The sequence below is a fragment of the Myotis daubentonii genome, chromosome 4, assembly GCF_963259705.1.
Source record: "Myotis daubentonii chromosome 4, mMyoDau2.1, whole genome shotgun sequence".
NCBI classification, from domain to species: domain Eukaryota; kingdom Metazoa; phylum Chordata; class Mammalia; order Chiroptera; family Vespertilionidae; genus Myotis; species Myotis daubentonii.
The window spans coordinates 15,024,790-15,051,753 of NC_081843.1; the positions used below are offsets into that span (position 1 = coordinate 15,024,790).

At 52.8% G+C, this 26,964-nt stretch overlaps 3 protein-coding genes and 1 long non-coding RNA gene across 4 annotated transcripts; 3 read left to right on the forward strand and 1 right to left on the reverse strand.

Moving 5' to 3' along the window:
* Positions 1–1,884: 1,884 nt before the first annotated feature.
* LOC132232981 (serine protease 41-like) lies at positions 1,885–8,909 on the forward strand. The gene is made up of 7 exons (XM_059692858.1): positions 1,885–1,951; positions 2,037–2,073; positions 2,159–2,184; positions 2,361–2,529; positions 3,488–3,771; positions 8,168–8,322; positions 8,682–8,909. Exons 1-7 carry the CDS (start codon positions 1,885–1,887, stop codon positions 8,907–8,909), a joined length of 966 nt encoding a protein of 321 aa, XP_059548841.1.
* Positions 8,910–11,380: 2,471 nt separating this feature from the next.
* PRSS33 (serine protease 33) lies at positions 11,381–13,148 on the forward strand. Its single transcript, XM_059691949.1, has 5 exons — positions 11,381–11,384; positions 11,763–11,961; positions 12,124–12,395; positions 12,618–12,787; positions 12,990–13,148. Exons 1-5 carry the CDS (start codon positions 11,381–11,383, stop codon positions 13,146–13,148), a joined length of 804 nt encoding a protein of 267 aa, XP_059547932.1.
* A 2,515-nt stretch (positions 13,149–15,663) lies between these two features.
* LOC132233000 (uncharacterized) lies at positions 15,664–18,158 on the reverse strand. The gene is made up of 2 exons (XR_009452531.1): positions 18,030–18,158; positions 15,664–17,160 (listed from the first exon to the last, which is right to left on the reverse strand). It is a non-coding gene; the product is annotated as an uncharacterized LOC132233000 (long non-coding RNA).
* A 133-nt stretch (positions 18,159–18,291) lies between these two features.
* Positions 18,292–26,501, forward strand: ELOB (elongin B). Its single transcript, XM_059692881.1, has 4 exons — positions 18,292–18,431; positions 18,545–18,679; positions 19,827–19,932; positions 26,327–26,501. The coding sequence occupies exons 1-4, from the start codon at positions 18,429–18,431 to the stop codon at positions 26,437–26,439; spliced, it is 357 nt and encodes a 118-aa protein (XP_059548864.1). The 5' UTR covers positions 18,292–18,428; the 3' UTR covers positions 26,440–26,501.
* The last annotated feature ends 463 nt before the right edge of the window (positions 26,502–26,964 follow it).

Here is a 26,964-nt window from a genome sequence, read left to right on the forward strand (position 1 = left end):
TGTTTGTGGCTGATAAGCTATAGCAGCCCAAATGTACTAGGACACCCAGCCAAGCACTGGACTCAGAAATGCTTTTCCCACGTGTGTACAGTACATTCCCTGTTTCTGCTGATGTTACTTTCAGAAGATACAGAATGGAGGAGATACTTCGTTATTCATACTTACATAATCTGGGATAGTTCATACGGCTGTAGACTGATACCTGGAGTATATGGAATCAACACCTGCCTTTCTAGTGATCTGCTGATGGGGATTTTACAACCCAAAGTCAAATCGCCTTCTGTCACCATATATTTGACACCCTTTACCCTTTACTACCCTCTCATCCCCCTTCCCTCTGGTAACCACCGTACTGTTATCTGTGTCTATAAAACCAATTTTAGATTCCTCCATGTCTTCACATTCTTCTCTCATGTAATCTGCCTTTTTAAACTTTTGCTCTAAGTTATGATCATACTTCTCTACCATACCTTCAAGTTTGCCAATTCTTTCTTTAGCAATGTCCATTTTATTATTCAGCCCTTTGTCTAAAACGTTGTACTTCAGCAACATTTTAAATTTTCAACACTCTTTCTTGTTCTCTGACTGCTCTTTTCCCATATATTCTTGTTTCATGAAAATCTCCAACATTTCTTAATCCTGGGTTGCTGTGCAGTAAAAGGTTAACTGACCAGATCTAGGAATATCCAAACCTGCACAGTCCAATGGAAGGACTGGCCCTTGACCGGCTCCTGGGGAGTGACCTCTGAGACCTTGGAATGTCCTGCCTGAAAAGAGGGTCTCTGTAGGCATGGCGTCCTGTGCCACTCCAGATAGTCGATGCCAACAATGTGACGTGTGGTGCGGCCTTGGGTCACATTTCCTCAGTTGGACCTCTGGCCCAGCTGGAATCTGAGCATAAAGGTCACTTACATGGGAACTCCATGCCTATGTGATGGAACCCCAAGAAAAACTTCAGACACCAAGGTTCAGGGAGCTTCCCTGGTTGGCAATACTTCACGTGTGTTGTCACAAATCGTTGCCGGGAGAATTCAGCACATCTGACTCCGCTGAGAGGGGACAGCAGGAAACCTGCCCCTGCTCTCTCCTGGATTCCGTCCTCCGCGCCGTTTGCACTTGTTGGTGTTATCTCGTTCCTTTCACTGGAATGAACCAGGAGTGTGATAGCTTTTCTGAGTTCTGTGATTCCTTCTCGTGAACCATTGACTCTGAAGGTGGTGCTGTGGGCCCGGCTTGGTTGTCCCTTCATCTCTACGATGGAAGAGCCCATTTGTTGACGTTGGTGCCCTGCAACATTGCCCACAAGAAAGGAAAGCTGCCTGGAGACTCTGTGGAGCTGGTTGGGGCCTGTTACAGAACAGCAAGCAGTGTGGGAGGCTAAGAGCTCTCCAGTGGTCAGAATCGGGCCAGCTTTTACTCGGTGGGTCCTGTACAGGACCATCACTGTTAACAGAGGTGACTCAGTGCGGGGACCCCGATGGGCACTCAGTGAGGACTTGTTAGTGTGCTTTCATGGGAGCCATGGTCCTTCCTAGAAGGAAGGATGAGTAGAAAAGGGGACAGCAAAGGAGGCAGCCAAGATCCCGGAGTTCAGACAGGAAAGGGACTTGGGGTGGGGGTGGGGGGTTGGGGGTGGGGTGGGGGGGAGAGTCTACTAGTTCCTGGGTCATATTATCAAGGGGTGTAATTGGGGACCCAGCCCCAGGGGAAACTCAAAGCTGGGGCGCTGTGAGGTCTGATGTTCCCAAAGCCCTTGGAGCCAGAGAGGTCAAGCTGGTCAACAGCGCCAGGGTTGCTGTTGCTCCTTCTCCCCCAGGGGGGCGCCCCAGCGCTGGCCCTGGAGCCCACGGAAGCAGTGGAGGCGTCAAGCCGGGGAGAGGAGGCATGGGCGCTGGAGTCGGGGTGCTGCTGCTGGCGCAGCTGTTGGTGAGGGTCAAACTCGAGATGCAGGGTGAGCTCAGGCCGGAGCTAGGGGTGTCAGGGGTAGGAGGGGAGCATGGACACCGAGGGGAGCTCACCTTCTCGCCTCACCCCAGGGTTGCAGGATCAGAACCAGCTGTTTTCAGGTAAGGCGCCCAGGATGCCCAGTTTCCCTGCCCAGGGCACCGGGGCCAGGACGCGAAGGGCGCCATCTCTTTTCATCTCTCTCCCGCCCCAGTTTCAAGAAGTCGTCGTGGCTGAAGCGTAACTGACGGGCCCTGGGGGAGGGGCGGGGCCTGCAGGCCGGTGGGAAGGGCCCCCCGCCCCCCCCCCGCCCCCCCCCCCCCGCGTCCCCTGCTCCCCAGGCTGCAGGGTCCCAGCACGGTTCCCCTGGGGCCGAGGGCGGGCAGGTGGGCCGCATGTCCGTCTGTCCCCCCCAGAGCCTTGTGGCCGCCGGAACGTCCACTCGCTCATAGTGGGCGGAATGGAGTCTGCTCGCGGGCGCTGGCCGTGGCAGGTGAGCCTGCGGCTCCGTCACAAAGGCCACAGATGCGCGGGGAGCCTGCTCAACCGGCGCTGGGTGCTCTCGGCCGCGCACTGCTTCCGGAAGTGAGTCTGCCCCGAGCACGCCTCACACACGTGACCCTCCTGTTCCCCGAGCCCCAGGCCCCGCTGCAGCGGCTCACACCCATCGGAGTTCCCATGGTGCGCCTGCAGGGGACTCTTCAGTTTTTCCCAGAAGGGTCTTCCAGAGCATTCCCCTGCACATTCGTGTCTTGTTCTGTTCTCTTTCTTGTTCTCTTCTCCCCAAATGGCATCGCTAGCCTTCACCTTCCTCCTCCCACCTCCCAGTGGAGGTGCGCCACAGCGGGGGGGGGGGGGGGGGGGGGGGGATGAGCGAGGGGGTGAGTGCTGGGCACAGAACCTGCCTGGGCAGCAGTGGCCCCTGAGGCTGTTGGGACTCCTCTCTGCTGAGCATCCCACTCAGGCGTCTGTGCATCTGCTCATTCATATTTTTAGGATGGTTCTGCGGGGTGACAGGCTGGTTGAGTGACTGGCCAGTCAGACCACAGGGTGTGGGGGTGGGGGGCACCCTTCTGTCCTACTCCCAGCCCCCAAGTCTCCAGGTTCTGGGGCTTTGGTTGCAGGCTCTCTGGGCTCCCGCCATTTCTCACTGGACACTTTGTCCTGTAAGAAGAGCAGCCCCTGGTGTCCAGGATGAGCCCTAGTAGCACCCTGGGCAGTCTCCCCTTTGAGCGGGCCCCAGGTGTGTTCAGGTGGCCCACACTTCGCTAAAGACCCCTAACTGAACCCGGCCGGCATGGCTCAGTGGCTGAACGTTGACCTATGAACCAGGAGCTCATGGTTCGATTCCCAGTCAGGGCACATGCTTGGGTTGCGGTCTCCACCCCCAGTGGAGAGCTTGCAAGAGGCAGCTGATCAATGATTCTCTCTCATCATTGATGTTTCTTTCTCTCTCTCTTCCTGTCCTTTCCTCTCTGAAATCAATAAAAATATATTAAAAAAAAAAAAAAAAGACCTCTAACTAACTGCTCTCCCCTGTCAGACACAGGGACCCGTCGAATTGGATGGCCCAGTTTGGTGAGCTGTCTTCCAGGCCGTCTCTTTGGAACTTGGGGGCCATCTCCCACCGTTTCAGCGTGCAGGACATTATTGTGTACCCTCACTTCAAGGAGTCGTCACTCAACGACATCGCCTTGCTGAGGCTGACCTCCTCTGTCACCTACAACAAGTACATCCAGCCCATCTGTGTTATGGCCTCCGCCTTCGAATTCCAGAGCCAGAGTAACTGCTGGGTGACCGGCTGGGGGGACATCCGTGAGAATAAAAGTGAGACTGGGGACAGATGGGTGGGAAAGAGGGGGGTCATTATCCTCCTTTTCCAGCTGCCACCTTGGCCGGTGTACAGCTGGGCCCCTCTGTGGGCCTGGTCAGCATTCTCTCCCCACCTGCTGTCCACTCCTCCTCCCCCTGACAGGGCAGGACTTTCTGTGCCCACTCAGTTCCTTGTCCTCCCCAGAGACTGAGCCTGAGCCAGCAATGAGGGAGGACCAGCTCCCCCAAGGCCGAATTCCTCAACCTGCTGGGATCTGGATTTTTCAGAAAGGCCTTGGGTATTGGCTTTTTTTTTTTTTTTTAATAATTGAGATTTAATTCACAAACCATGAAATCCACCATTTTAAGTATATACAGTTCAGTGGACTTTAGTATAGTCACAGTTTGCACCATCATCGCCACCTAATTGCAGAACATTTTCATCATCTCAAAATGAAATCCCATAACCACTAAACAGTCCCTCCCCATTACCCACTCCTTCCAGCCCTTAGCAACCACTAACCAGATTTTAAAAAATATCTATGTTTTTATTGATTTGAGAGAGAGAGAGAGGAAGGGTAAGGGATAGAGAGATAGAAACATCAATCAGCTAGCTGCCTTCTGCACGTCCCCTACTGGGGATCGAGCCCAAAACCTGGGTAGTGCCCTGACCAGGAATCTAACCGGTGACCTCCTGGCTTATGGGTCACCAGTGTGGCTCAATGACTGAGCCACACCAGCTGAGCCACTAACCAGCTTTTTACCTCTATGGGTTATGGATATGTTATAGAAATGGAATCATATAATATGTGACATTTTGTGTTTGGTTTCTTTTACTGAGCATAATGTTTTTAAGGTTCATGTAGCGTGAAATCAGAACTTCATTCCTTTTTATGACAGAACAATATTCCATTGTATGGATAAATCATATTTATTTCTTTATCCATTGATGAACATTTGTGTTGTTTCTTTCTTTTGGGTATTGCAAATAGAGCTGCTATGAACATTAGTATACAAATTATTGTTGGAACGTCCTTTTTCCATTCTTCTGCATATATATTTAGCAGTGCAATTTCTGGATCACATGGTAATTCCATGTTTGACTTTTGAAGAACCAACCATGTTCCACAGCAGCTGCGCCATTTTCCATTCCTGTCAACAATAAATGGGGGTAACAATTTCTCTCCATTTTCCTCAACTTGTTCTTTTCCAAATTGTTTTAATTTTTGCCATCCTAGTGGTTGTGCAGTGGAATCTCACTGTGGTTTTGATTTGCATGTCTTTAATGACAGTTATGTTGAGCATCATTACATGTGTGTGATGGCCACTTGTATATCTTTCTTAGAGAAATATTCAAGCCCTTCACCTATTTTAAAATTGAGTTGTCTTTGTTGTTTAATTGTAATCACTTTTTATATATTCTGGATGCTAGACCCTTATCAGGTATATGATGTGCACACATTTTCTCTAATTCTGTAGGTTTCTTTTCACTTTCTTGATAGTGTCTTTTGATGCACAATTTTCAATTTTTAAAAAAATATATTTTATTGATTTTTTACAGAGAGGAAGGGAGAGAGAGAGAAAGTTAGAAACATCGATGAGAGAGAAACATCGATCAGCTACCTCCTGCACACCTCCTACTGGGGATGTACCCGTAACCCAGATACATGCCCTTGACCGGAATCGAACCTGGGACCTTTCAGTCCGCAAGCCGACGCTCTATCCATTGAGCCAAACCGGTTTTGGCTTCAATTTTTTTAATGAAATCCAAATTGCATGTTTTTCTTTTGTTGTTTGTGCTTTTGAAGTTACATCTAAGAAACCATTGGAAAATACAAGGTCATGAAGATTTACCCCTATGTTTTCTTTAAAAGTTTTATTGTTTTAGTGCTTATATTTATGTCTTTGATCCATTTTGAGTTTATTTTTGCATATGGTATGAGGTAGGAGTCCCACTTCATTCTTTTTTATTGTTAATTCTTACCCGATGATATCTTTTCCATTGATTTTTTTTTTAGAGAGAGTGGAAGGGAGGGAGGAGGGGGAGGAGAGAGAAACATCAATGTGAGAGAGACATATCAATTGGTTGTCTCCCACATGTGCCTCGACAAGAGCAGGGCTCAAACCTGCAACCCAGGTACATGCCCTTGACTGGGAATTGAGCCCATGACCCTTCGGTGGGCAGGATGACACTCTAACCACTGGGAAACACTGGCCAGGGCCCAACTTCATTCTTTTGCATGTGCATATTCAGTGATGCAAGCGCTGTTTGTTGAAGAGATTGTTCTCTCCTCCATTGAATTGTCTTGGCACCTTTATCCAAAGTGGACTTACCATAGATGTATAGATTTATTTCTAGACTCACAATTTTAGTCCACTGGTCTGTATGTTTATCCTTGTGCCAGGATTTCATTGTTGATTCCTTTAGCTTTATAGTATGTTTTGAAATTGGGCAGTGTGAGTCCTCCAATTTTGTTCCACTTTTTCTTTTCTTTTTTTTTCTTTTTAGTTAGGCAGGATCTTTTTTGTTTAATCCTCACCCAAGAACATGTTCATTGATTTTGAGAGAGAAAGGGAGAGAGAGAGAAAAACACTGTGAGAGATTAGTTGCCTCCCACACGCACCCTCACAGGGGCCAGGGATCGAGCCTGCAACCCAGGCATGTGCCCTTGACTGGGAATCAATCCTGAGACCCTTTGGTGCGCGGGCCAGCGCTCTAAGCCACACTGGCCAGGGCTGTACCAGTGTTCTTTATTTCTTCCAATGGGTTTAAGTTACTGATTAGTGTCCTTTCATTTCATCCTGAAGGGCTCCCTTTCCCATTACTCATTGGGTAGATCTAACAGTGATTTATTTATCTGGAAGTGTCCTAACTTCTTCGTTTTCTGAGCGATAGTTTTGCCTGAAAAGAATTCTTGGTTAACTTTTATTCTTTCAGCACTTTAAATATGTCATTCTAGCCCAGTGATGGCAAACCTATGACATGCGTGTCAGAGGTGACACGCAAACTCATTTTTTTGGTTGATTTTTCTTTGTTAAATGGCATTTAAATATATAAAATAAATATCAAAAATATAAATCTTTGTTTTACTATGGTTGCAACTATCAAAAAATTTCTATATGTGACATGGCACCAGAGTTAAGTTAGGGTTTTCAAAATGCTGACACACCGAGCTCAAAAGGTTCGCCATCACTATCCTAGCCCTAGCCAGTTTGGCTCAATGGACAGAGCGTTGGCCTGCAGACTAAAGGGTCCCAGGTTTGATTTGGGTTAAGGGCACATGCCCAGGTTTCAGGCCCAATACCCAGAAGGGGGCATGCAGGAGGCAGCCGATCAGTGATTCTCTTTCATCATTGATGTTTATATCTCTTTTCCCCTCTCCCTTTCTCTCTGAAATCAATAAAAAATATATTTAAAATAAATAAATATTTTAAAAAGAACAATGGCCCTTGCCCTATTGGTGTGGCTCAGTGGTTGAGTGTCGATCTATGACCCAGGAGGTCACAGTTTGATTCCCAGTCAGGGCACATGCCCAGGTTGCAGGCTTGATTGCCAGCAAGGAGCATGCAGGAGACAGCGATCAATTATTCTCTCTCATCATTGATGTTTCTATCTCCCTCTCCCTTACTCTCTGAAATCAATAAATAAAAATTATTTTTAAAAAGCCAGTTTGGCTCATTGGATAGAGCATCAGCCTGCAGACCAAAGGGTCCTTGGTCTGATTCTGGTCAAGGGCACGTACCTTGTTTGCAGGCTCCTCCCCAGCCTGGGCCCTAGTCAGGGTGCCTGCAGGGGGCAACCAATTGATGTTTCTCTCACATCAGTGTTTCTCTCTGTCTTTCCCTCTCTCTTCCACTCTCTCTAAGAAAAATATCCTCAGATGAGGATTAACAACAACAACAACAATAATATATATATATATATATATATATATATATATATATATATATATATAATTTTATTTATTTATTTATTTACTTATTTGTTTATTTATTTATTTTAAAGAAAAGAACAATGGCCCAGCCCTGGCCGGTGTCACTCAGTTGGTTGAGCATCATCCCATGCACCAGAAGATTGCCAGTTCATTAGGGCACATACTTGATTAGGGCACATACCTGATTGCAGGCTCAATCCCCAATAGAGGGCGTGCAAGAGGGAGCCGATGGAAGTTTCCCACATCAATGTTTCTCTTTTTTATCTGGAAGTGTCTTAACACATAGTCACTGATGTCCCATCCTCCCTAAAAAATCAACAAAAACCTTTCTGTTTTTAAAGAACAATGGCCCAGGCATTGTGAGTGCCCCAGGGATCTCCGTTGCCATAGTGGCATAGCCCATATCATTTCTCCCAACCTGATAGCAGAGGAGAGGCTCAGGATGCTATCTTTCTGTTTCCTCAACTCCCATGCAGAGCTGCCAGCTCCCTACATCCTCCAGGAAGTACGGGTCTCCATCATAAACAACTCCCGGTGTAACGACCTGTTCCGACAGCCCAATTTCTTCTATAGACTGGCAGATGATGTGATTTGTGCAGGCTCTGAGGATGGCAAACATGACGCCTGCGAAGTGAGTGCCCTGCCCCAGTCAGAGCCTGGCTGGAAACAGGCCCCGCCCCTCTCAACCTTGGGCCTGAGAGCAACTCCCATGACCAGTCTACCCTCAGAGTTGGTTAATGAGGAAGTGATTCCGCCCTTACCCTGCCTATAAAAGCTCGTTTTGCATTAGCAGGATCTCTTTGGATCCTCATGTGGGTAGCGACTTTTGCCCCCTTTGCAGATGCGGACACTGAGGCTCGGTCACTTCGGGGGGGGGGGGGGGGAGTAGGATTTGCACCTAGTTTGCCCAGCTCCATAGCCCCTCCAGTTCTGGGGCCTCCCCACGCGCCCCTCCCGCCCCAGGCCAGGCTCACCTATGCTGCTCCCCAGGGTGACTCAGGCGGACCCTTGACCTGTGAGAAGAATGGACTGTGGACTCAGATTGGAATCGTGAGCTGGGGAATAGGCTGTGGTCGGCCCAACCGACCCGGTGTCTACACCAACATCAGTAGGTACTTCAGCTGGATCCAGAAGCACACGGCCCACAGCGCACCCAGGCCAGACCCCTTCCCACTACTGCTGCTCCTCCCTCTGCTCTGGGCTGCCCCACTCGTGTAGCTGACCTGCACAGCTGGCCCTGTAGGGGTGCAGGAGTCACCACAGCACTGGGCACATTCACCCAGGGCTGTGGACACCCCTGGACTGTCTGCTGGATCAGGCGCTGGTCCCTTCTGTCTCCTTTGCTAATAAACGTGTGCATTTTCATTGATTCCTTGCAGAGTGTTTTGTGGACTTGGGTGGCTTCCTGGACACTCTCATAGTCACTTATGTCCCGTCCTCTCCAAGGCCACTCCCTAATTCCTAATTCTTTCTCTGCTGATCTGCACTATACATATTTTGGTTGCAAACAGGAGAACCCTCACAGGTTCGTGCAATCAGAAAGAATTTGCGGAAGGACGTTAGCAGCACTAGCGGGCTAGGAAGACTGGAGCGGGGTATTGTGGAGGACATGCCCCCGGAACACCCCAGTGCTCATCACACAGATGTCAGCTGCTCCTGGTCTTAATCCGGTCGGTCCCTCAAAGGCTGACCTGGGATTCGGACTGGGGTGCGGGTAGTTTATTTAGGAGGCGATACCAAGAAGCGCCAGTGAGGAGGGGGGACACTGAAGCAGGGAAGGAAGAGCCCCATGACGTTTGCCTGAATGAGGAGGGTACTGAGGCGCAGTCCTGCTGGGCCCCTGGAGAAACCGCAGGCTCCTGGAGGACAAGGATGCTGTGTGCGGGCACTTCTCTCCTGACCCCACAGGCTGAGGGTTGTCTGGTGGCATGGGTGCTCCCAGTTACAGCAGGTCCCGGTGAGGACGCCAGTGCCTCAGGAGCTGCTGCACCACCGCAAGGAGGCCTGGTGGAGGCGGCAGCACCAGGTCTGTCTGGCTCCTCACTGGTGTCCCAGAACTCAGCCTCAGCATGACCAGGGGTCAGGCCAGTCGTAGGGCCCATGCAGGGGCACCTGGAACTGCTCAGGCAGATCTGCGTTTTCACAAGATTCCCAAGTACTGTGAGCTCAAGACGTGTGAGGAGCTATGGTTGGTCTAGATTTCTTCCCTCGGCTCCCCGCCCTACAGTTCCCTGCTGTGGATGGAGAGGCAGGTGTGGGAGTCTTCAGAGGGCAGACCTTCCTGGTTTCTGCCCCACACCGCCAGCAGTGAATTGTGTAGGCCCGTGGTCGGCAAACTGCAGCTCGAGAGCCACAGGCGGCTCTTTGGCCCCTTGAGTGTGGCTCTTCCTAAGCCTTAGGAGTACCCTAATTAAGTTAATAACAATGTACCTACCTATATAGTTTAAATTTTAAAAATTTGGCTCTCAAAAGAAATTTCAATCGTTGTACTGTTGGTATTTGGCTCTGTTGACTAATGAGTTTGCCGACCACTGGTGTAGGGCATCACACTTGGACTTCGTGCCCTGGGGCAGCCCTGGGAGGCTGGAGCGCCCCCCCCCACCCCCACCCCCACACACACCCCGGCCACAAAGAGGAAACTGATGCTCAGTGAGGGGACAGGACTGCTGGAGCCACCCAGCTCACAGGCCCGGGTCTAGAGAGCACCTGGCCAGGCCTGGGGTCTGCGCTCCACGTTGGGCCCGCCAAGCCGGAACTTGGTGCCTCCGCAGCCGGCCCTGTCAGGAGCCTGGGGCTGGTCAGGTTTGGAGGAGAGCTGCCAAGGATCCTCTGGAGCTTCCTGGCCTGACCGCAGCCCCCCTTCTCCCCCCCCCCCCCACTGCCCTTGCTTGGCTGGGCTCCTGCCCCCCTGTTTCCAGCACCTTGGCCCAAACCAGACTTCTTTTGAGAATTGCAGGTGTCCCTTTCCTGCCACCTTGAAAGTGCTGCTCAAAGCATCTTTGTTTGAGGCTGGACAGGTGAAGCCGCAGCCCCTCCCTGGTCTCCTTAATTACCCCTGGCCAGGGCCCGCCCCCGCCTGGCCTTTTAAGCCCCCACATACACCACCAGCCCAGTCAGCTGGGAGGGACCAGGCTGTAAGGGTGAGAGCAGGGTCCAGGGGCTGGCAGGGTGGGTGGGGGCAGCAGTTGGCCAATGGAAATAGAGGGTGGGGTGGGGCTTGCCTGGAGGCCGAGGGTCCCTAAGTCTCAAAGGGGTTGGGGGCAAGGGTGTTCCCCGGGGCCTGGAAGCAGACAGAGCCTGGGCCGCGGGCGTAAGCCTGAGACTAACTGGGGGCTGAGGGAAGACAGAACGGCCTCTGGGACACAAGTGCTCTGGGCTAGGACCCTCCTTCTTCTCTCTGCAGAGTCTAAGCCCTGGGCAGGGCCACCTTCACCCAGCACAGCCCTAAAGACAGAATGAGGGGGGCTTCCTGCCCCCCGGTACTGCTCCTGCTGCTGCTACGTGAGTGTGGGACAGGGGCTACGGGTGCTGACCACAGGGACCTTGGCTACCAGATGTCCCATCTCACCCCTCTCTGGCCTGGTTCCCAGAGAGCACACCAGGGCAATCTAATCTTGGCTTCAAGGGTTCCAGTTCTCTCTGTCACTGGCCTTGGGCTCTCCAAACCTGGATGTGCTGCTGTCTTCGCAATGGGTATAGGTCCCCACCTCTCCGTGCTTTGGGGAAGGTTAAATTGGGTAACCGGTTGGACATAATCCCGGCACCAGGTTAATGCAACAGATTTGTTCCACCTTCCTTATCTGTAACCTCCCTTCCCCTCGCTCCGTTATCTGATACCAAATCCATAATCCAGTGCCTTCCCTACTTCCTCTTCCAGGAGTGGCCGGGACACTGCAGTCTGCAGGTCAGGAAGCCTCAGGTCCGCCTCCTCACCCCACCCCCACCCCCACCACCCCCCACCCCCCCACCACCCCCACCCCCCCACCAGCCCCCCACCCCCACCCCCACCCCCGGGCCAACCCCTACCTAACCTTGGCTCTAAGTCTCCCCGCCCCCTTCCCAAGCCTCCAGTCCTCCGCCCACCCCCGTCCCCCTTGTCCTCTGCAGCCTGCGGGCAGCCTCGTGTGTCCAGTCGGATCGTAGGGGGCCAGGACGCCCGGGCCGGAGAGTGGCCGTGGCAGGCGAGCATCCAGCACCGCGGGGCGCACGTGTGTGGGGGCTCGCTCGTCGCCCCGCAGTGGGTCCTGACCGCGGCGCACTGCGTCCAGAGGTCAGCGGCCAGACACCAGGCCCAGGCTCATCAGGGGATGCAGGGGTGGGGCGGCGGGAGCGGGAAGCCAAGCCCGGGAAAATGCGGCGCCGCCTAGCGGAGGCGCGGGGACTGGGCCCGAGTGGAGGGGCGGCGGTAAGCGGCCCTGCTCCTGTCGCGCAGGCGGGCGCCAGTGTCTGGGTACCGCGTGCGCCTCGGGGCGCTTCGTCTGGGTCAGGCCGCGCCCCGCGCGCTCTCGGTGCCCGTGCAGAGGATGCTGCTGCACCCCGACTACGCTGAGGACGGGGCCCGCGGTGACTTGGCATTGCTCCAGCTGCGCCGCCCAGTGCACCTGAGCTCCCGAGTCCAGCCCGTGTGCCTGCCGGAACCAGGGGCCTGGCCGCCACCCGGTACTCCGTGCTGGGTCACTGGCTGGGGCAGCCTCTTCCCAGGAGGTGAGGCAGAGGGCGGGGCCGGGGGGCACGGGGGGAGGGCCAGGCATTCCCCCCCTCCTTCCTCTGTCCCACCACTGCTTCAATCTGGGAATCAGTGCGACCTGCGGGCACCCCAACCCCCCCCAGTCCTGGCCAGTTAGATTCCCAGGTGAGGCTTCTCCCACCACCCTGCTTACTGCCACACCCTCTCTCATGGCTCACGAGTCCCCCTTCGTCCCCCAGTGTCACTTCCAGAGTGGCGACCTCTTCAGGGAGTAAGAGTGCCGTTGCTGGATGCGGGCACTTGCGACCACCTCTACCATGTGGGCACCAACGTGCCCCGCGCTGAGCAGATAGTGTTACCAGGGAACCTGTGCGCTGGCTACGTCCAGGGCCACAAGGATGCCTGCCAGGTGCGTGAAGCTGCCTCGAACCTCTGAGTCCATGCTCCTTGCCCAGCAGCCTACCTCCCTTGAACCCAGGACCAAGAAGGTACCACCTCCAGGTTCGGCATCCTGGCTCCCAACCCAGATGTCCCACCTGGGGGACTGGAGCCCTAGGACTACGGTCGTAGCCTTCAGAGGACGGGGACCTAAGCTTGCCTTTCTCCTACAGGGTGATTCTGGGGGACCCCTGACCTGCTTGAAGTCTGGGCGCTGGGTCCTGGCGGGCGTGGTGAGCTGGGGCAAGGGCTGTGCTCTGCCCTACCGTCCAGGTGTCTATACCAATGTCGCCATGTACAGCCGTTGGATTCAGGCTTGCCTCGACCGCTGATGTGGTGACTCTGACTTGGGTTCCTCAGCTACTTGGTCCCTCTGGGGACCTGCACATCCCCGACCCTTCCCCGTCTCACTTGAGGCTCAGAGGCCCGATAAAGCTAAGGGGCCATCTCTCCATCCAGCTGTCCATCCCCTGCCTTCCTTGGGGCTCCCCAAACCTGGGCTGCCAGCCCCGCTCCAGGAGCCTCCCATCTGTGGGGGTCTCACACTCCTGCCTCCCCTTCCTGCTCATTTATCCTCCTCGGCTCCAGCCAGGCCTGGGCCTGGGCACCCAGCGACGGTGAGTGGCATTCCCGGTTTGGCCTGTGTGCCCCTCTCTAGGGGAAGTCAGGGAGATTCGAAGTGTAGAGGGATTCAGCCCCAAGAAGATGGTTCTCCACCACCAGCTTTGAAGGTGGTGTAGGGGTCGCATGGCAAGGAACCTGCAGCCGCCGCCAGGAGCTGAGGGCAGCCTTGGCTGACAGGCTTCGGGGAAAGGGAAAGCTCCGCACTGTGACCGAAAGGAACTGAATCTGGACACCTGACCAAGCCGGGAGGCGAATTCTTCCCCAGCCTCCAGTGAGAGTCCGCTCGGCCAGCCCCACAGAGCTGTGTTTTAGTAAATTTGTGTTGTTTAAAGCTGCTATGTTTGTAGTCACTGGTTACACAACAATAGGAAATGAATCTAGATTTTGCCCCACCGCAATGAAGTACCTGGGGGCAGGGTGGGCCTCCACCAGGCTCAGGAGTCTGGATCACCTGGCATCATGCCCTCTGCCCAAAAGGGGCCGGGGCCCCCAAGCAGGCCTGGCTGGAGTTTCTGTCATTGCCCCACCCATGCCCTCGGGAGTCTGGGGCTGGGTCCTAGCCTTGCACAGAACCCCTACACCCAGGACCCCCAACACCTGAATCTGGAGACTGGCTTAGACCTTTTACAGCTCCATGCCCACCTTCATGTGCCTGGGACCGGCCATCTCCTCATCCCCAGCCCAAGGACACCCATTCTGTAGATAGAGCTCCGTTTCTAGAGCTGCAGGAAGAACAAGAAACTGAACAAAACCTGGAAAATCCAAAGCCTAATCTTTGGAGTTGACAGCAGCAGCCGGTAAAGAGGTAACGGGAAGGCATCATCAAAGGTGCAGCCTGGCGGGGAGGCCCAAGTGCAGCTGCCCCACAGGGGCTAGGCCTCGTCTTCCTCCCTCTTCTCCCAGGAGAGGAAGTGGCTGCACCAGGTGGTCGCTGCCGGGCCGCTGTAGGCCAGGCCAGGCCAGGCAGTGTGAGTGTACGGACCGGGGCAGCAGGGACTAGGGTGCCCAGAACAGGGTGTGGCTGTGGCAGACCAGCCTGCAAAAGGCTGTGGTCACATCTGCGGTGGAACCCAGAGGACCCCTGTGGGGTGATGTTGGCCATTCTCCCAGTTCTTTCTCAGTCTGAAGCCAGCCAAGGGATGCCTCCCAAAGCATTGAGACGGGAACAAGCCTGGGCTGGAGCCAGGGTTCCTCAGCCTTGGCCCTGCTGTGATTTTAGTGATGGGTTCCCATTCAGAGCCCAGGTTCTAAAGCGCAGCCTGGGAGCGGGGTAGGGGCAGGAACTGGGCAGAGAAGGGAAGGGCCAGTGAAGGAGAAGAAATGCTACTTCCGGTCGGGCTCTTACCAGGAGGCTGGGCCACTGTGCAGGGGCTTTACTGGGCTATCTCAGTGGGTTTTTCACTGAGGCTCCGTGAGGTAGGTTTTTTTCATTTGTCAGATGAGAAAACTGAGGCCCGAAGTCATGCAGCTGGTAGATGGTAGGCTGGGATTTGAACCCATGCGGTCTGATTCCAGGGGGAGCTGGGAATGGTAGAGGGGGAATTGCTCCCTTCGCTGTCTTCACTTCTTCCTATGCTGATATTGTGGCCTCCCAGCCCCATTCTTCTTGGCCTATTCCTGGTGTGGCAGCCTTGTGGGGCTGGGCAAGTTGCAGCACTTTTCAGCCTGCAGGCTCACTGGCACAGCACCCTGTACTGCAGCATCCTGTCAGCAAGGTCAGTGGGGGGGGGGGGGGGGGGGGTTGCTGGCCGTGCGTCCTGCTCCTGGGCCCACCATGGCTGCAGAGGGGATGCTAGTCTCTTGTCCAGGGTAGGCTTCTTCGAGTTGCCCACCTACTCCTGTCTGTGCTGCTACAACCAGATGGCCATGTCTCCGCCAATACTGACTCAGCCTCATTGCCACGCCCATCATCTGAACTGGTAACAACTGCCTTATTAAGGCTGTTGGGAGAGTCACGTTGACGGCTACAGCAATCATGGTGTTGCCCACTGAGCACGTTTGCTGTCCCAGGCATGGGTGGGCTCTCCTGGGTGTTTTCATTTCCCACCCATGGGTGAAAAACAGGCCTTGAGAGGTTAAGTGATATGCCCTAAGGTGCACAGCAGGTAAGAGATGGAGCCAGAATTGAATTTGGGCAACTGACTCAAATTCCATGTCACTTCCCTCATGGAGATTAGTTAGTTGTAAAACACCACAAATGAGAGGCACACTAATAACTAGTGGTCATTTATAATTAGTATTTATTAATCAATGTTAAAAAAAAATAGACAGGAGGAGAAGGCCCACCACGGCCAAGACTCTGCAGGCTTACTTTGGAGGGTACCTGTCATGAACGTGGGTAGTTGAGGCAAGGGGGCAGAAAGGTCCAGGCCTTTCTGGGCAGAGAAGCAAGAGCAGCCAGCTAGCCAACTCACCTTAAGATTTCCATTCTGTCATGGCCTCTAGGAGGGAGGACATACATACACCAAGCGAGACCACAGAGCACAGGGGTTGGGGGTGGTCAGCCCGTTCTCCCTCAAATTGCACCCCCACCCCATTCCTACGGGTACAAAGTATCATTGCACTGAAAGACAGGATGCCGGCAATCACCTCCTGCAACCAGCTGACCAAGCGGGCAGAGACCTCCCCCTCTGAAGGGAAGGACTCACTACCGCTCCCAGGCCAGGGGTCCTGAGACAGTTTCGATCAGACACATCATTACTCAAACCCTGGCACTGTGCTCTGTGCATTAGTTCATTAATACTCCCAAATATCCTAAGGCGTCCCATCGTATAGTCTCTTCAAGGATGGAAAAACAGGTGCAGGCTCAGTGCCTTGCCCAAGATCACAGTCAGTAGGCTGGGGCTCGAACTCGGCTGCTGGAGGAGGCTGGGGACAGGCATGATCCTCAGGGGGAGGGGGTGGGGCTAAGAGCGCTGCCCACCCCCCAGGCCTCCAGGGTGACTCCTGGTGAACATCAGCTGGGGCACAAGCTGGGCGGACAGGTCAGCTGTCTACAGGACGGTCTGCAGGACAGCCCAGCTCCAGACAGATGTGCTCGGGCCGCAGGTGGCCTGGACCTCTCCTGTCCCCGCACCCCGGACTCCGTCTGCACCTGCCTCATTCTGGGAGGTCTGCTGCTGCCTTCTTCGCCCTCCCTCCCCTCCTCAGCAGCACAGGCACTTCAAAGCCTCCAACGCTCTGTTCACAAAGACGCTGATGTGAAGGAAACTTTCAGGCTGGCCAGGGACCTGCCCCACCACGTCCTGACTCCGGGATGAAGCCCAAGGGGCGGTCAGCCTGGACCTGGCGGGCTAGCGGGGAGCCGCTGCTGCCTTGGGGCCCAGGGACGGGAGAGTGGCAAGGGGAGAAGGGACTTCAGAGGGCTCCTGAGGAGCCGGGAGTAGAAGTAAAAAGTACCTCCAGTTAGAGTTCAGGAGACATCTGTTTAGTGCTAACTCCTGGAGAGGCTCTACAAACTTTACCAACGGTTCCTTTCCCATCTTGAAGAAGAGGAAAGTGGGCCTTGATGAGTGAGGTTAGCTGCCCAAAGCTGCACAGCCAGCGCTGGAACCAGGACTTGAATATCCCTTGATTTGAGCCGAGCCTGTGCAGCGAGCCCCCAGCGTGATTCAGGGCCGCGGCGGATTCCACGCACTCCCGTTGCAGCCCAACACCTGCAGAGCTCTTGCCGCCCAGCGCCGTTCACTGGCTCCTCTGGGACACACACCGGGGCTGACCCTGGGAGTGGGTTCAGGAGACCAAAAGCCTCCATCCCTTGCTCTAGTGCAGTGGTTCTCAACCTTCCTCATGCCGCGACCCTTTAACACAGTTCCTCATGTTGTGGTGACCCCCAACCATAAAATTATTTTCGTTGCTACTTCATAACTGTAATGTTGCTACTGTGATGAATCGTAATGTAAATATCTGCTATGCAGGATGTATTTTCATTGTTACAAATTGAACATAAAGCATAGTGATTAATCACAAAAACAATATGTAATTATATATGTGTTTTCCGATGGTCTTAGGTGACCCCTGTGAAAAGGTCGTTCGACCGCCAAAGGGGTCGCGACCCACAGGTTGAGAACCGCTGCTCTAGTGTGATTGCAGAGCACTGACGCAGGGCAGTGTCCAACGCGGAGGAAGGGCGGGCTGGGCTGTGGGTCAGGCTGCCCCCGTGGACAGGCAGCCAGGGAAGCAAGGCTACAGGCCCTACCGAGGCCAAGGCGACCCGGGCAGGGCGGCCGGAGGGCGCCCAGGGCCTGGGGCAGGGCCCGCCCTCCTCTGCTCCCGGCGGCTGCTCCAGGCCTGCGGCTTCCGCCCGGTCAGCCGGCCCGATCCACCCCCGGGCCCCCGCAGCAGCTTCCTAGCGCCATTACAGGCCAGAACGCCCTGAGCCGGATGAAGCGGACTCACGCCTGAGGCGGGGCAGGGCGGTGCGGACAGTCCTCCTATACGGCGGCTGGAGGGCCAGCATTGAAAAGCTCCTCCAATGGCCGCCGAGAGCCGTTGGAATCGTGCGTCAGGCCCCTGCACGCGGCAGACCGGGGCTCACTGAGATGCTCATGCTGCCTCCCCAGCGACCCAGAAGCGTATCATCCATTCACTCTTCCTGGATGCGGGAGTAGCCACGCTCATAAGCTGGTCTCCCATAGCAACGAGAGAAGGCTGGCCCTGCGTCCGGGCCTCCCGCTGCCAGATCCAGACCCGGACCTCGCTTTGCCACTCTCAAGATGGCGCCGTCCCAGCGACGTCCCTCCCGCGTACGACCCCTGCCCGACTCCCACCACCTCCGCCACCCCGGCCGGAGACGTCCCGCGCCACGGCGCCAAGATGGCGGCCGGCCGTACAGTCTGAGGGACCCGCTTTTTCCGATCACTTAAAATGGCGGCCGCGGGGCGGGGCCGCCGGGCGCGGGGCACGCTGGGGGCCAGCGCGAGGGACGCCGGGAACGGGGGCGGAGCGCGGCCGCGCCGGCGCGTCGAGTGGGAGAGGCAGCTGCTACGATGGTGAGCGGGCGTGGGGGAGGGGCGCTGGGCTGGGGCCGGGGGCGACGGGGGCCGCGGGCCGCGCGGGGGTCGGGGGGGTCGGGCTCCCTGTGATGCCGATCCGCTGCCCCCAGGACGTGTTCCTTATGATCCGGCGCCACAAGACCACCATCTTCACGGACGCCAAGGAGTCGAGCACCGTGTTCGAGCTGAAACGCATCGTTGAGGGCATTCTCAAGAGGCCGCCCGATGAGCAGCGGCTGTACAAGGTGCGGCCCCGCCGGTTCCGGGAGGGTGGGGGCCTGGCGATGGCTGGGGCCCGGGCGGACGCTGCCCGGAACCGCCTCCCTGAGCCTGGTCGTAGGCGCCCGGAGGCAGCGTCGTTGATGTAAACAGTAGTGGACGCCGCGGGCTGAACCTCCCCCACGTGGGGCGGTGTTCGAACTCGGGGAGAGGAAGCAGCGAGAGCGCTCGCCACACCTGAGGTCGCGATGGAGGAGGGTGTGGAAGGCGCGCGCCAGGCTCCGTGCTGATCGCAGCTGATCCCCGCAAACGGTCCCACCCGCGCCGCGCCGGCCCCGGACGTCCCTGCTCTGTTGTTAAGGAAACAGGCTCGGCAAGGTGGCCACTTAAGAGCCCAAGGTCGTTGGCCGAGCCAGGATTTGATTCCGGGTACCCTAACCCCTCTGCAGGCCCGTCAGAACCACACTGACCCCCCCCCCCCCACACACACACACACACACACACACTCCGCACAAAGACATGGTGCGCGGAGGAGTCCGGTTGAATCCGGTCCCGCCAGCGCTTCACAAAACTGATTCCTCCCCAACCTTGCTGATGTTATAAAAGCTCCCGCACCCCCACCCCTTCCTTCTTACAGCCAGCGAGTTACTTAGCAAGGATGGCTTGTGGTTTGGGGTTTTCACTGGGGAATCGGGTGTGTCAGCCCCTGATGGAAGTCTCTGGAAGCATGAGGTCCCTCACGTGAGTGGCTGGTACCTACTGGGGCTTCCCTGCCAGGTGCACGCCTTCACTCTGAAACCTCCTGCTGGGAATTCCAGTAATTCCCATTTTACAGATAAGGAAACGTCACATCAAAAAGTTTACTTGGTCCGGGGTGGCAGAGCTGGGATTCGAACCATGTCTGCCTGTGGCCAGGTTGAGTTAATGGGCTCTTAAAATTAGGTTCACCTGGAGTTTGGGAACCAACATTCCAGAGCCCTACCTTGGGAGGCTCCAGCTTGGAAGGACTTGACTGGCCCCGGGAACTTGGGTAAACTCTGTGGTGGGCCTGGGCCCTACTGTGGGCTGTCTCTCTACCCTTTCTGACGCCCTCTGTAGTTCTTGACCAGAGCAGCCTTTGGGACTTGACCCTCCCGGGGCCCCTCCTGCAACCCTGCCTGCCTCTCTCCTCAGGACGACCAACTTCTGGATGACAGCAAGACACTGGGCGAGTGTGGCTTCACCAGTCAAACAGCGAGGCCCCAGGCCCCAGCCACTGTGGGGCTGGCCTTCCGGGCAGGTGAGAGGGGCCGCCAGGCCAGCCAGGGCCCGACAGCCAAAGTTAAGGGGGTCATCGGGGAGCCTGCAATTACTCTTCCAGGACAGTGTTTTCCCAGCCCACAAACGTCAGGCAATATCCTGTGACTGTATTTGTTACCTCGCAAACAAGATGCTTGTAGAAATTGGAGCCTATTTCATGAAGGATTCAAAGGTCCCTATTCATGATACCAGTTTATATTTACAGGGAACTTTTTTTTTTAATTCCCATCCCCCTTCCTCTTCTTCCCCCTTTGGCAACCATCAGCTTATTTATGCGTCTGTTTTGTTTCATTTATTCATTTGTTTTGGGTTTCTTTTTAGATTCCACGCATGAGTGAAATTATAAGGTATTTGTTTTTCTCTGTCTGACTTACTCCATTTAGTGTTATACCCTCTAGGGCAGTGATGGCGAACCTTTTGAGCTCGGCGTGTCAGCATTTTGAAAAACCCTAACTTAACTCTGGTGCCGTGTCACATATAGAAATTTTTTGATATTTGCAACCATAGTAAAACAAAGATGTATATTTTTGATATTTATTTTATATATTTCAATGCCATTTAACAGAAATCAACCAAAAAAATGAGTTTGTGTGTCACCTCTGACACGCGTGTCATAGGTTCGCCATCACTGCTCTAGTTCCATCCATGTTATGGCAAATGGCCAAATTTCATTCTTTTTTATTGCTGAATAATATTCCATCGTGTGTGCGTATGTCCACATCTTTTGTATCCATCTATTGATGGACATCTAGGTTATTTCTGTATCTTGGTTATTACTAGTAATGCTGCAATGAACAAAGGGCTGCATGTATTTTTTCAAATTAGTGTTTTTGTTTTCTTTACATAAATACGCAGAAGTGGAATTACTTGGTCATATGGTAGCTCTATTTTTAATTTTTTCAGGAATCTCCATACTGTTTTCCATAGTGGCTACACTAAGTTTACAGTCCCACCAACAGTGTATGAGAGTTCTTTTTTCTCTACTTACTCACCAGCACTTCTTGTTGATTTATTGATGATAGCATTCTGACAGATGTGAGGTGATAGTTCATTGTGACTTAATTTGCATCATTAGTGATGTTGAGTGTCATGTTTGTTGGCCATCTGTGCATCCGCTTGGGAGAAATGTCTGTTCAGGTCCTCTGACCATTTTTTTTAAAAAATATATTTTATTGATTTTTTACAGAGGAAGGGAGAGGGATAGAGAGCCAGAAACATCGATGAGAGAGAAACATCGATCAGCTGCCTCCTGCACTCCCCCCACTGGGGATGTGCCTGCAACCAAGGTACATGCCCTTGACCGGAATCGAACCCAATCGAACCCAGGACCCTGAGTCCGCAGGCCGACGCTTTATCCACTGAGCCAAACCGGTTCTGGCTCCTCTGACCATTTTATGTAATTGGATTGTTTTTTTGGTGTTAAGTTGTTTCCTTATATATTTTGGATATTAACTCCTTACAGATGTGTCATTGGCAAATATCTTCTCTCAGTCGGTTGTCTTCATTTTGCTGATATCTTTTGCAGTGCAAAAATTATTTAGTGACGTAGTTCTATTTCTTAATATGTATATATTTATTAATTTCAGAGAAGACGGGAAAGGGAGAGATAGAAACATCAATGATGAGAGTCACTGATTGGCTGCCTCCTGCGTGGCACCCTAACTGGGGATCGAGCCTGCAACCCAGGCATGTGCCCTGACCTGGAGCCAAACCATGACCTTCTGGTTCAGCGGTCGACGCTCAACCACTGAGGTCGCTGTCTGGGTGTAGCTTTGTGTGTGTGTGTGTGTGTGTGTGTGTGTGTGTGTGTTTTAATGTTTTTGATTGATTTCAGAGAGGGTGGGAGGGACGGATGGAGGGAGGAAGGAAGGGAGGAAGGAGAAGTAAAGAAGAGACGGTCAATGAAGAGAATCATTGATTGGCTGCCTCCTGCATGCCCCCTCCTACTGGGGATCGAACCCACAATCAGGAATTCAATGTGATCTCCTGGTTCATAAGTCGATGCTCAACCACTGAGCCATGCCAGAATCGAACCTGGGACCCTTCAGTCCGCAGGCTGACACCCTATCCACTGAGCCAAACCAGCCAGGGCTAGCAATATTAATTCTAAACAGTATTTGTGATTTTTAGTCCAATAGTCTTCAGTCCAGTAGTTAAAATAACTGCTTTCTTGTTTTAATTTTAAGCATTTCTGTAGGACACAGTGTTGCTTTGGGCTCAGTCCAAAGGTTATTTTGCCTTAACATTCCAAAGATTTGAGGCATAAAACATGCAAGGCCGTTCCTTCTGCATGTCAGCTCTGGCTCCATTTAGTTTTGAAAAGCTTTCACCATTGAGTATGAAATTACCTGTGGGTTTGTAATATACAGCGTATAGTATGTTGAAATATGTTCTTTCTATACTCACTTCGTTGTTTTTGTCATAAAAGGATGTTTAATTTGTCATACTTTTTCTGCATCTATTGAGATGATCAAATGGTTTTTATGTTTTGTTAATATGATGTATCACATTGATTTATGGTTGTCCAACCATCGTTGCATCCCTGGGATGACCCACTTGGTCATGGTGTTTAATCCTGGTTTGCTAATATTTTGTTGAGAATTTTACATCTATGTCCATCAAAGATATTGACCTATAATTTTTTTTGGGGGGGGGGGGTAATGTCTTCATCTGGTTTTGGTATCAGGGTAATGCTGAATGAGTTTGGAAGTGTTTCTTCCTCTTTTGAAATAGTTTAAGGATACGTTTAATTCTTTGAATGCTTGGCAGAATTTACCGGTTAAGTCGCCTCCCACTGCAGGCGATAGGCGTGGGGTGCGATCGCTTGGCTGGCCTGAGGCTCCCTCTGCGGGCGATGGATTGTGGGGCTCCGCAGAGGGAAGCCACTGGCCGGGTAGCCTGGGCTTCCCTCTAATGTATTTTTCATTTCAGTTATGTATTCTAAAGGTGTGCTTAATTATTATACTTGCTAACTTTGTTGAAGTTCTAAGTTCCTCTTTTCTACTCCCAAGTTTGGAGAGCATCCTTAGGATTATTTGAATTCTTTGTCAGGAAAATTACTTGTTTCTATTTCCTTCAGGTATTTTTCTGGGGATTTTTCATGTTCATTCATTTAAGAGATACTCTTCTGTCTTTTCATTTCGTTTGACTTTGTTTATATGAATTAAACAAAATAGCATTCTCCCAGTCATGAAAAAGTTGCCTGAGGTAGAAGTGGCCTGTATAGGCTGTGTGCGCTGGGTGGTTTTGGCAGGCTAGTAAGAGGCGTCCAGAGGCCTTGCCCACTGAGCCAGAATGGCTCCAGGGGGTTTAGGCAGCCAGGTGCATGTAGTAATGACCTGTTGATTTTCCTTGCTTCTTTTGTTGGGGGCTGAAATGGGCTGAGGCAATGTTTCTGGGAACATGCTACAGGGACCTTGCAGGTAGGCTAGAGCACCTGGATAGAGCCCATGACTACCCTGGTGGAGGCGGAGGGGGACATAAACAACTCTGGGGAAACAATGCCAACCTTGTAGAATTCCTGGAGTCCCGGGCTCCCCACCTTTCTCTGTATATGCTCTTTTTTGTTTATTGTACAGAAGGTGGTCTGGTGAAGAAGTTACCTTTATGTAGTCTTAGTTGGAGCACTAGCCTATAGGGCAGTGATGGCGAACCTTTTGAGCTCGGCGTGTCAGCACTTTGAAAAACACTAACTTAACTCTGGTGCCGTGTCACATATAGAAATTTTTTGATATTTGCAACCATAGTAAAACAAAGATTTATATTTTGGATATTTTATATATTTAAATGCCATTTAACAAAGAAAAATCAACCAAAAAAATGAGTTTGCATGTCACCTCTTGACACGTGTGTCATACGTTCGCCATCACTGCTATAGGGGCTAGAGTGGCTCCCAGCAGGGAGGCCAGGTATTTGTGGTGATGCCTTATTCCTGGCTTGTTCCTTCTGTTGAGAGGCTAAAGACTGCAATGTAGCCAGGAACACCCAGTGGTGATCTTGCAGGTAGGCCAAAGCACCTGGATAGAGCTCCCCAGCCCTATCAAGTGTAGGGGAATGTAAACAATGGTGCTCACTGGCTCCTTTGTCCAGTTTCCATAGCTGCTAGATGGCTTTGTGACTTCCCAACCTTCCCTATTCTGTCTCTTCCTCATTTGTTGTTCAGAAATTGTTCATTCAACTTTCAGTTGTCTTGCATGAAGAATTGCTCTATTATTTGGAGTTTGCTCATGGGAGGGGGCGAGTTTAACCTTCTATGCCGCCACCATCTTGGACCTGAGAGAGGACCTACTGAGTACCTGGCCCTGTGCTGTTTTATTTTCATTTTACTGTCTTTTCTGTTTTGTTAATCCTCACCCAAGGATTTCCCCTCCCCCCATTGACTTTTAGAGTGGAAGGGAGGATTGGGAGTTGGGGGGAGAGAGAGACCCTTTGGTGCTTGGGCTGACGCTCTAACCACTAAGAACACTGGCTAGGGCCTATCTCATCCTCTTGGTAGCCCTGAGAGGTAAGCATTGCCATCCATATTTTGGAGATGTGGACACAGACTTGCCAGCAGTTATGTAGGGGAGACATGGTTCAGGTGCAAGCTGCCAGGACCTTGCCTGAGCTAGACACCCTGGCAGGCATTCTCTCAGCAGCGCATCACTTAATCTCCCAGCATCTCTGCAGACCAAAAACTTGTGCCATATTAAGGATAAGTTAACTGTACATGGGGAGTTCAGGTCATTTGCTAATGTGGGTAGTTGTTTCCTTGTGCAGCTTGCAGAAGGACAAGACATTGGTCTATCTTCTCACCCACAAACTGGCTTCAGTTAGGGAGGTGACAGTGTTCAACTCAAGTGTTAAATGGCATCATCCAGACTTAATCCAAGGAATGGAAAAGGTCTGCAGACCTCCACCTCCCAAGTTATGATAATTCAAAGTTTTGCCAGATATGGCCAACTTTCCCTGGGGATACCTAATAGATTGAGAACCCTGAGCCAGATAAAGGGAAGTCTCTGGGTGGAAGAAAGTGAAGAAGAAAAGTGAAATGGGGCCCGAGCCGGTTTGGCTCAGCGAATAGAGCGTCGGCCTGTGGACCAAAGGGTCCCAGGGTCCGTTCTGGTCAAGGGCACGTACCTCGGTTGCAGGCTCTTCCCTGGCCCAGGCCCTGGTCAGGGCTTGTGCAAGAGGCAACCAACCAATGTGTTTCTCTCACATCGATGTTACCCTCTCTCTTTTTATTTTTTTTAAAATATATTTTATTGATTTTTTACAGAGAAGAAGGGAGAGGGATAGTTAGAAACATCCATGAGAGAGAAACATCGATCAGCTGCCTCCTGCACGCCCCCCTACTGGGGATGTGCCCGCAACCAAGGTACATGCCCTTGACCGGAATCGAACCCAGGACCCCTCAGTCCGCAGGCCCGATGCTCTATCCACTGAGCAAAACCGGTTTGGCTACCCTCTCTCTTTCGCTCTCCCAAAAATCAATGGAAAAATAGAGTGAGGATTAACAATAAATAAAGGAGAAAGAAAAAGTGAAATGGGTGGGGTTCATTTTGCTCTGTGCTGACAGGGAAGCCAGTGTTTCTGAAGAACAGAGAGTCATTTTGGCCAGTTTAGTCTTCCAAGGCAATGCACAGGGCATTGGGATGCAGAGTGGTGGTTCATGTGGGATGGCTGGGGAAGGCTTCTCTGAGGTGGTTTGGTTTGAATGTCATGGAATGGCAGGCTTGGACCAGTAAGTGCAAAGGCTCTGAGGCAGAAAGAGTTCGATATGGGAACTTGGAATAACACAGTAGAGTGATTGGAGAAACATGATAGCAAGAGCTTGACATTTTATTCAGAGTATGTTACAAGCTATTGGAAGATTTTGAGGAGGAGTAAAATAGTCTGGTTTGATTTTTTTTTTTTCCTCTCCAGAGGATATTTTTTCATTGATTTTTAGAGACAATGGAAGAGAGGGGGAGACACATCGATTGGTTGCCTTCCGCACATACCCTGACCAGGGCTGGGTATTGAGCCTGCAACCAAGGTATATGCCCTTGAACCAATTTGAGCCTGGGACCCTTCAGTCCATGGGCTGACGCTCTCTTCACTGAGCCAAACCAGCTAGGGCTGGTTAGATTTTTTAAATCACTGCTTGGTAGAGAAGGGATGTGAAGGAAACAAGGAGATGGGCTCAGAAGGTAAGGAAATGGGCCCCAGGATGGCCAGGCTCAGGGAGAACAGGGTCAGTTAGTCCTGTAGAGGTGGGAGACATTCCAATAGGGCAGTTGGATGTAGGTAGGTCAGGGCTGTGGAGGAGACTCACTTTGGGGGGTTTGCTTGGAGGTCCCAGAAGTTAGAGGTATTTCCTCCAGCCCCCCCCCCCCCCCCATTTTCTTCTCCAGATGATGCATTTGAAGCTCTGCGCATTGAGCCCTTCTCCAGCCCTCCAGAGCTGCCTGACGTGATGAAGCCACAGGACTCAGGAAGCAGTGCCAATGAACAAGCTGTGCAGTGATTGGGCCTGGGGCCCGCTCCTCCCCAGTGCCCCATCCCCCCAATAAAAGAGATTTGGGTGTCTGCCTGGTTGCTGCCTCTTTTTGCACACCCTCTCCTGATTCCAGGCATCATCCTCACCAGGGTGGGGCTCACTCCTTGTGAGACTCCTCTCCAGCCTCTCCTCTTGCTTGCCAGGCTGGCCTGCTGGACCACAGGTTCTCTGTGCTCATCAATCCACCCCCAGCCCAGCCTGTCCCTGAAAGGCCATGGGGAGAGAGCTGGGAGAAACCCAGGGCCCCAGGCTAGTTTTTTTCAGCCTGCTCCTGCCTAGGGGCAAAAGGTTTGAGGCTTTGTTCATTCCCAATCAATAGTCCCCTTTGCTGCTTCCCCCTCCACCTCTGCACACTGGCTTCCAGGCAGGTACCTCTTTCCTGCTCAGAGACCAGAAGCAAAAGTGTAAGCCAGAACCAGTGTGTGGCTTCAGAGGGGTCTGTGTGTGTGGAACCCTGTAGTCAGTCACTAGAAGGGGCAGCACTCCTCCCTG

Excerpts from the sequence above, each read along its gene's own strand:
- LOC132232981 (XM_059692858.1), top strand. The coding sequence starts at position 1,885 with ATGGGCGCTGGAGTCGGGGTGCTGCTGCTGGCGCAGCTGTTGGTGAGG. Across the intron at positions 2,185-2,360 it reads GAAGTCGTCGTGGCTGAAGC|AGCCTTGTGGCCGCCGGAAC; the intron begins GTAACTGACGGG and ends TGTCCCCCCCAG. Across the intron at positions 2,530-3,487 it reads GCCGCGCACTGCTTCCGGAA|ACACAGGGACCCGTCGAATT; the intron begins GTGAGTCTGCCC and ends CTCCCCTGTCAG.
- PRSS33 (XM_059691949.1), top strand. Across the intron at positions 11,962-12,123 it reads GCGGCGCACTGCGTCCAGAG|GCGGGCGCCAGTGTCTGGGT; the intron begins GTCAGCGGCCAG and ends CCTGTCGCGCAG. Across the intron at positions 12,788-12,989 it reads GCCACAAGGATGCCTGCCAG|GGTGATTCTGGGGGACCCCT; the intron begins GTGCGTGAAGCT and ends TTTCTCCTACAG.
- ELOB (XM_059692881.1), top strand. Across the intron at positions 18,680-19,826 it reads ATGAGCAGCGGCTGTACAAG|GACGACCAACTTCTGGATGA; the intron begins GTGCGGCCCCGC and ends CTCTCTCCTCAG. Across the intron at positions 19,933-26,326 it reads GGGGCTGGCCTTCCGGGCAG|ATGATGCATTTGAAGCTCTG; the intron begins GTGAGAGGGGCC and ends TTTCTTCTCCAG.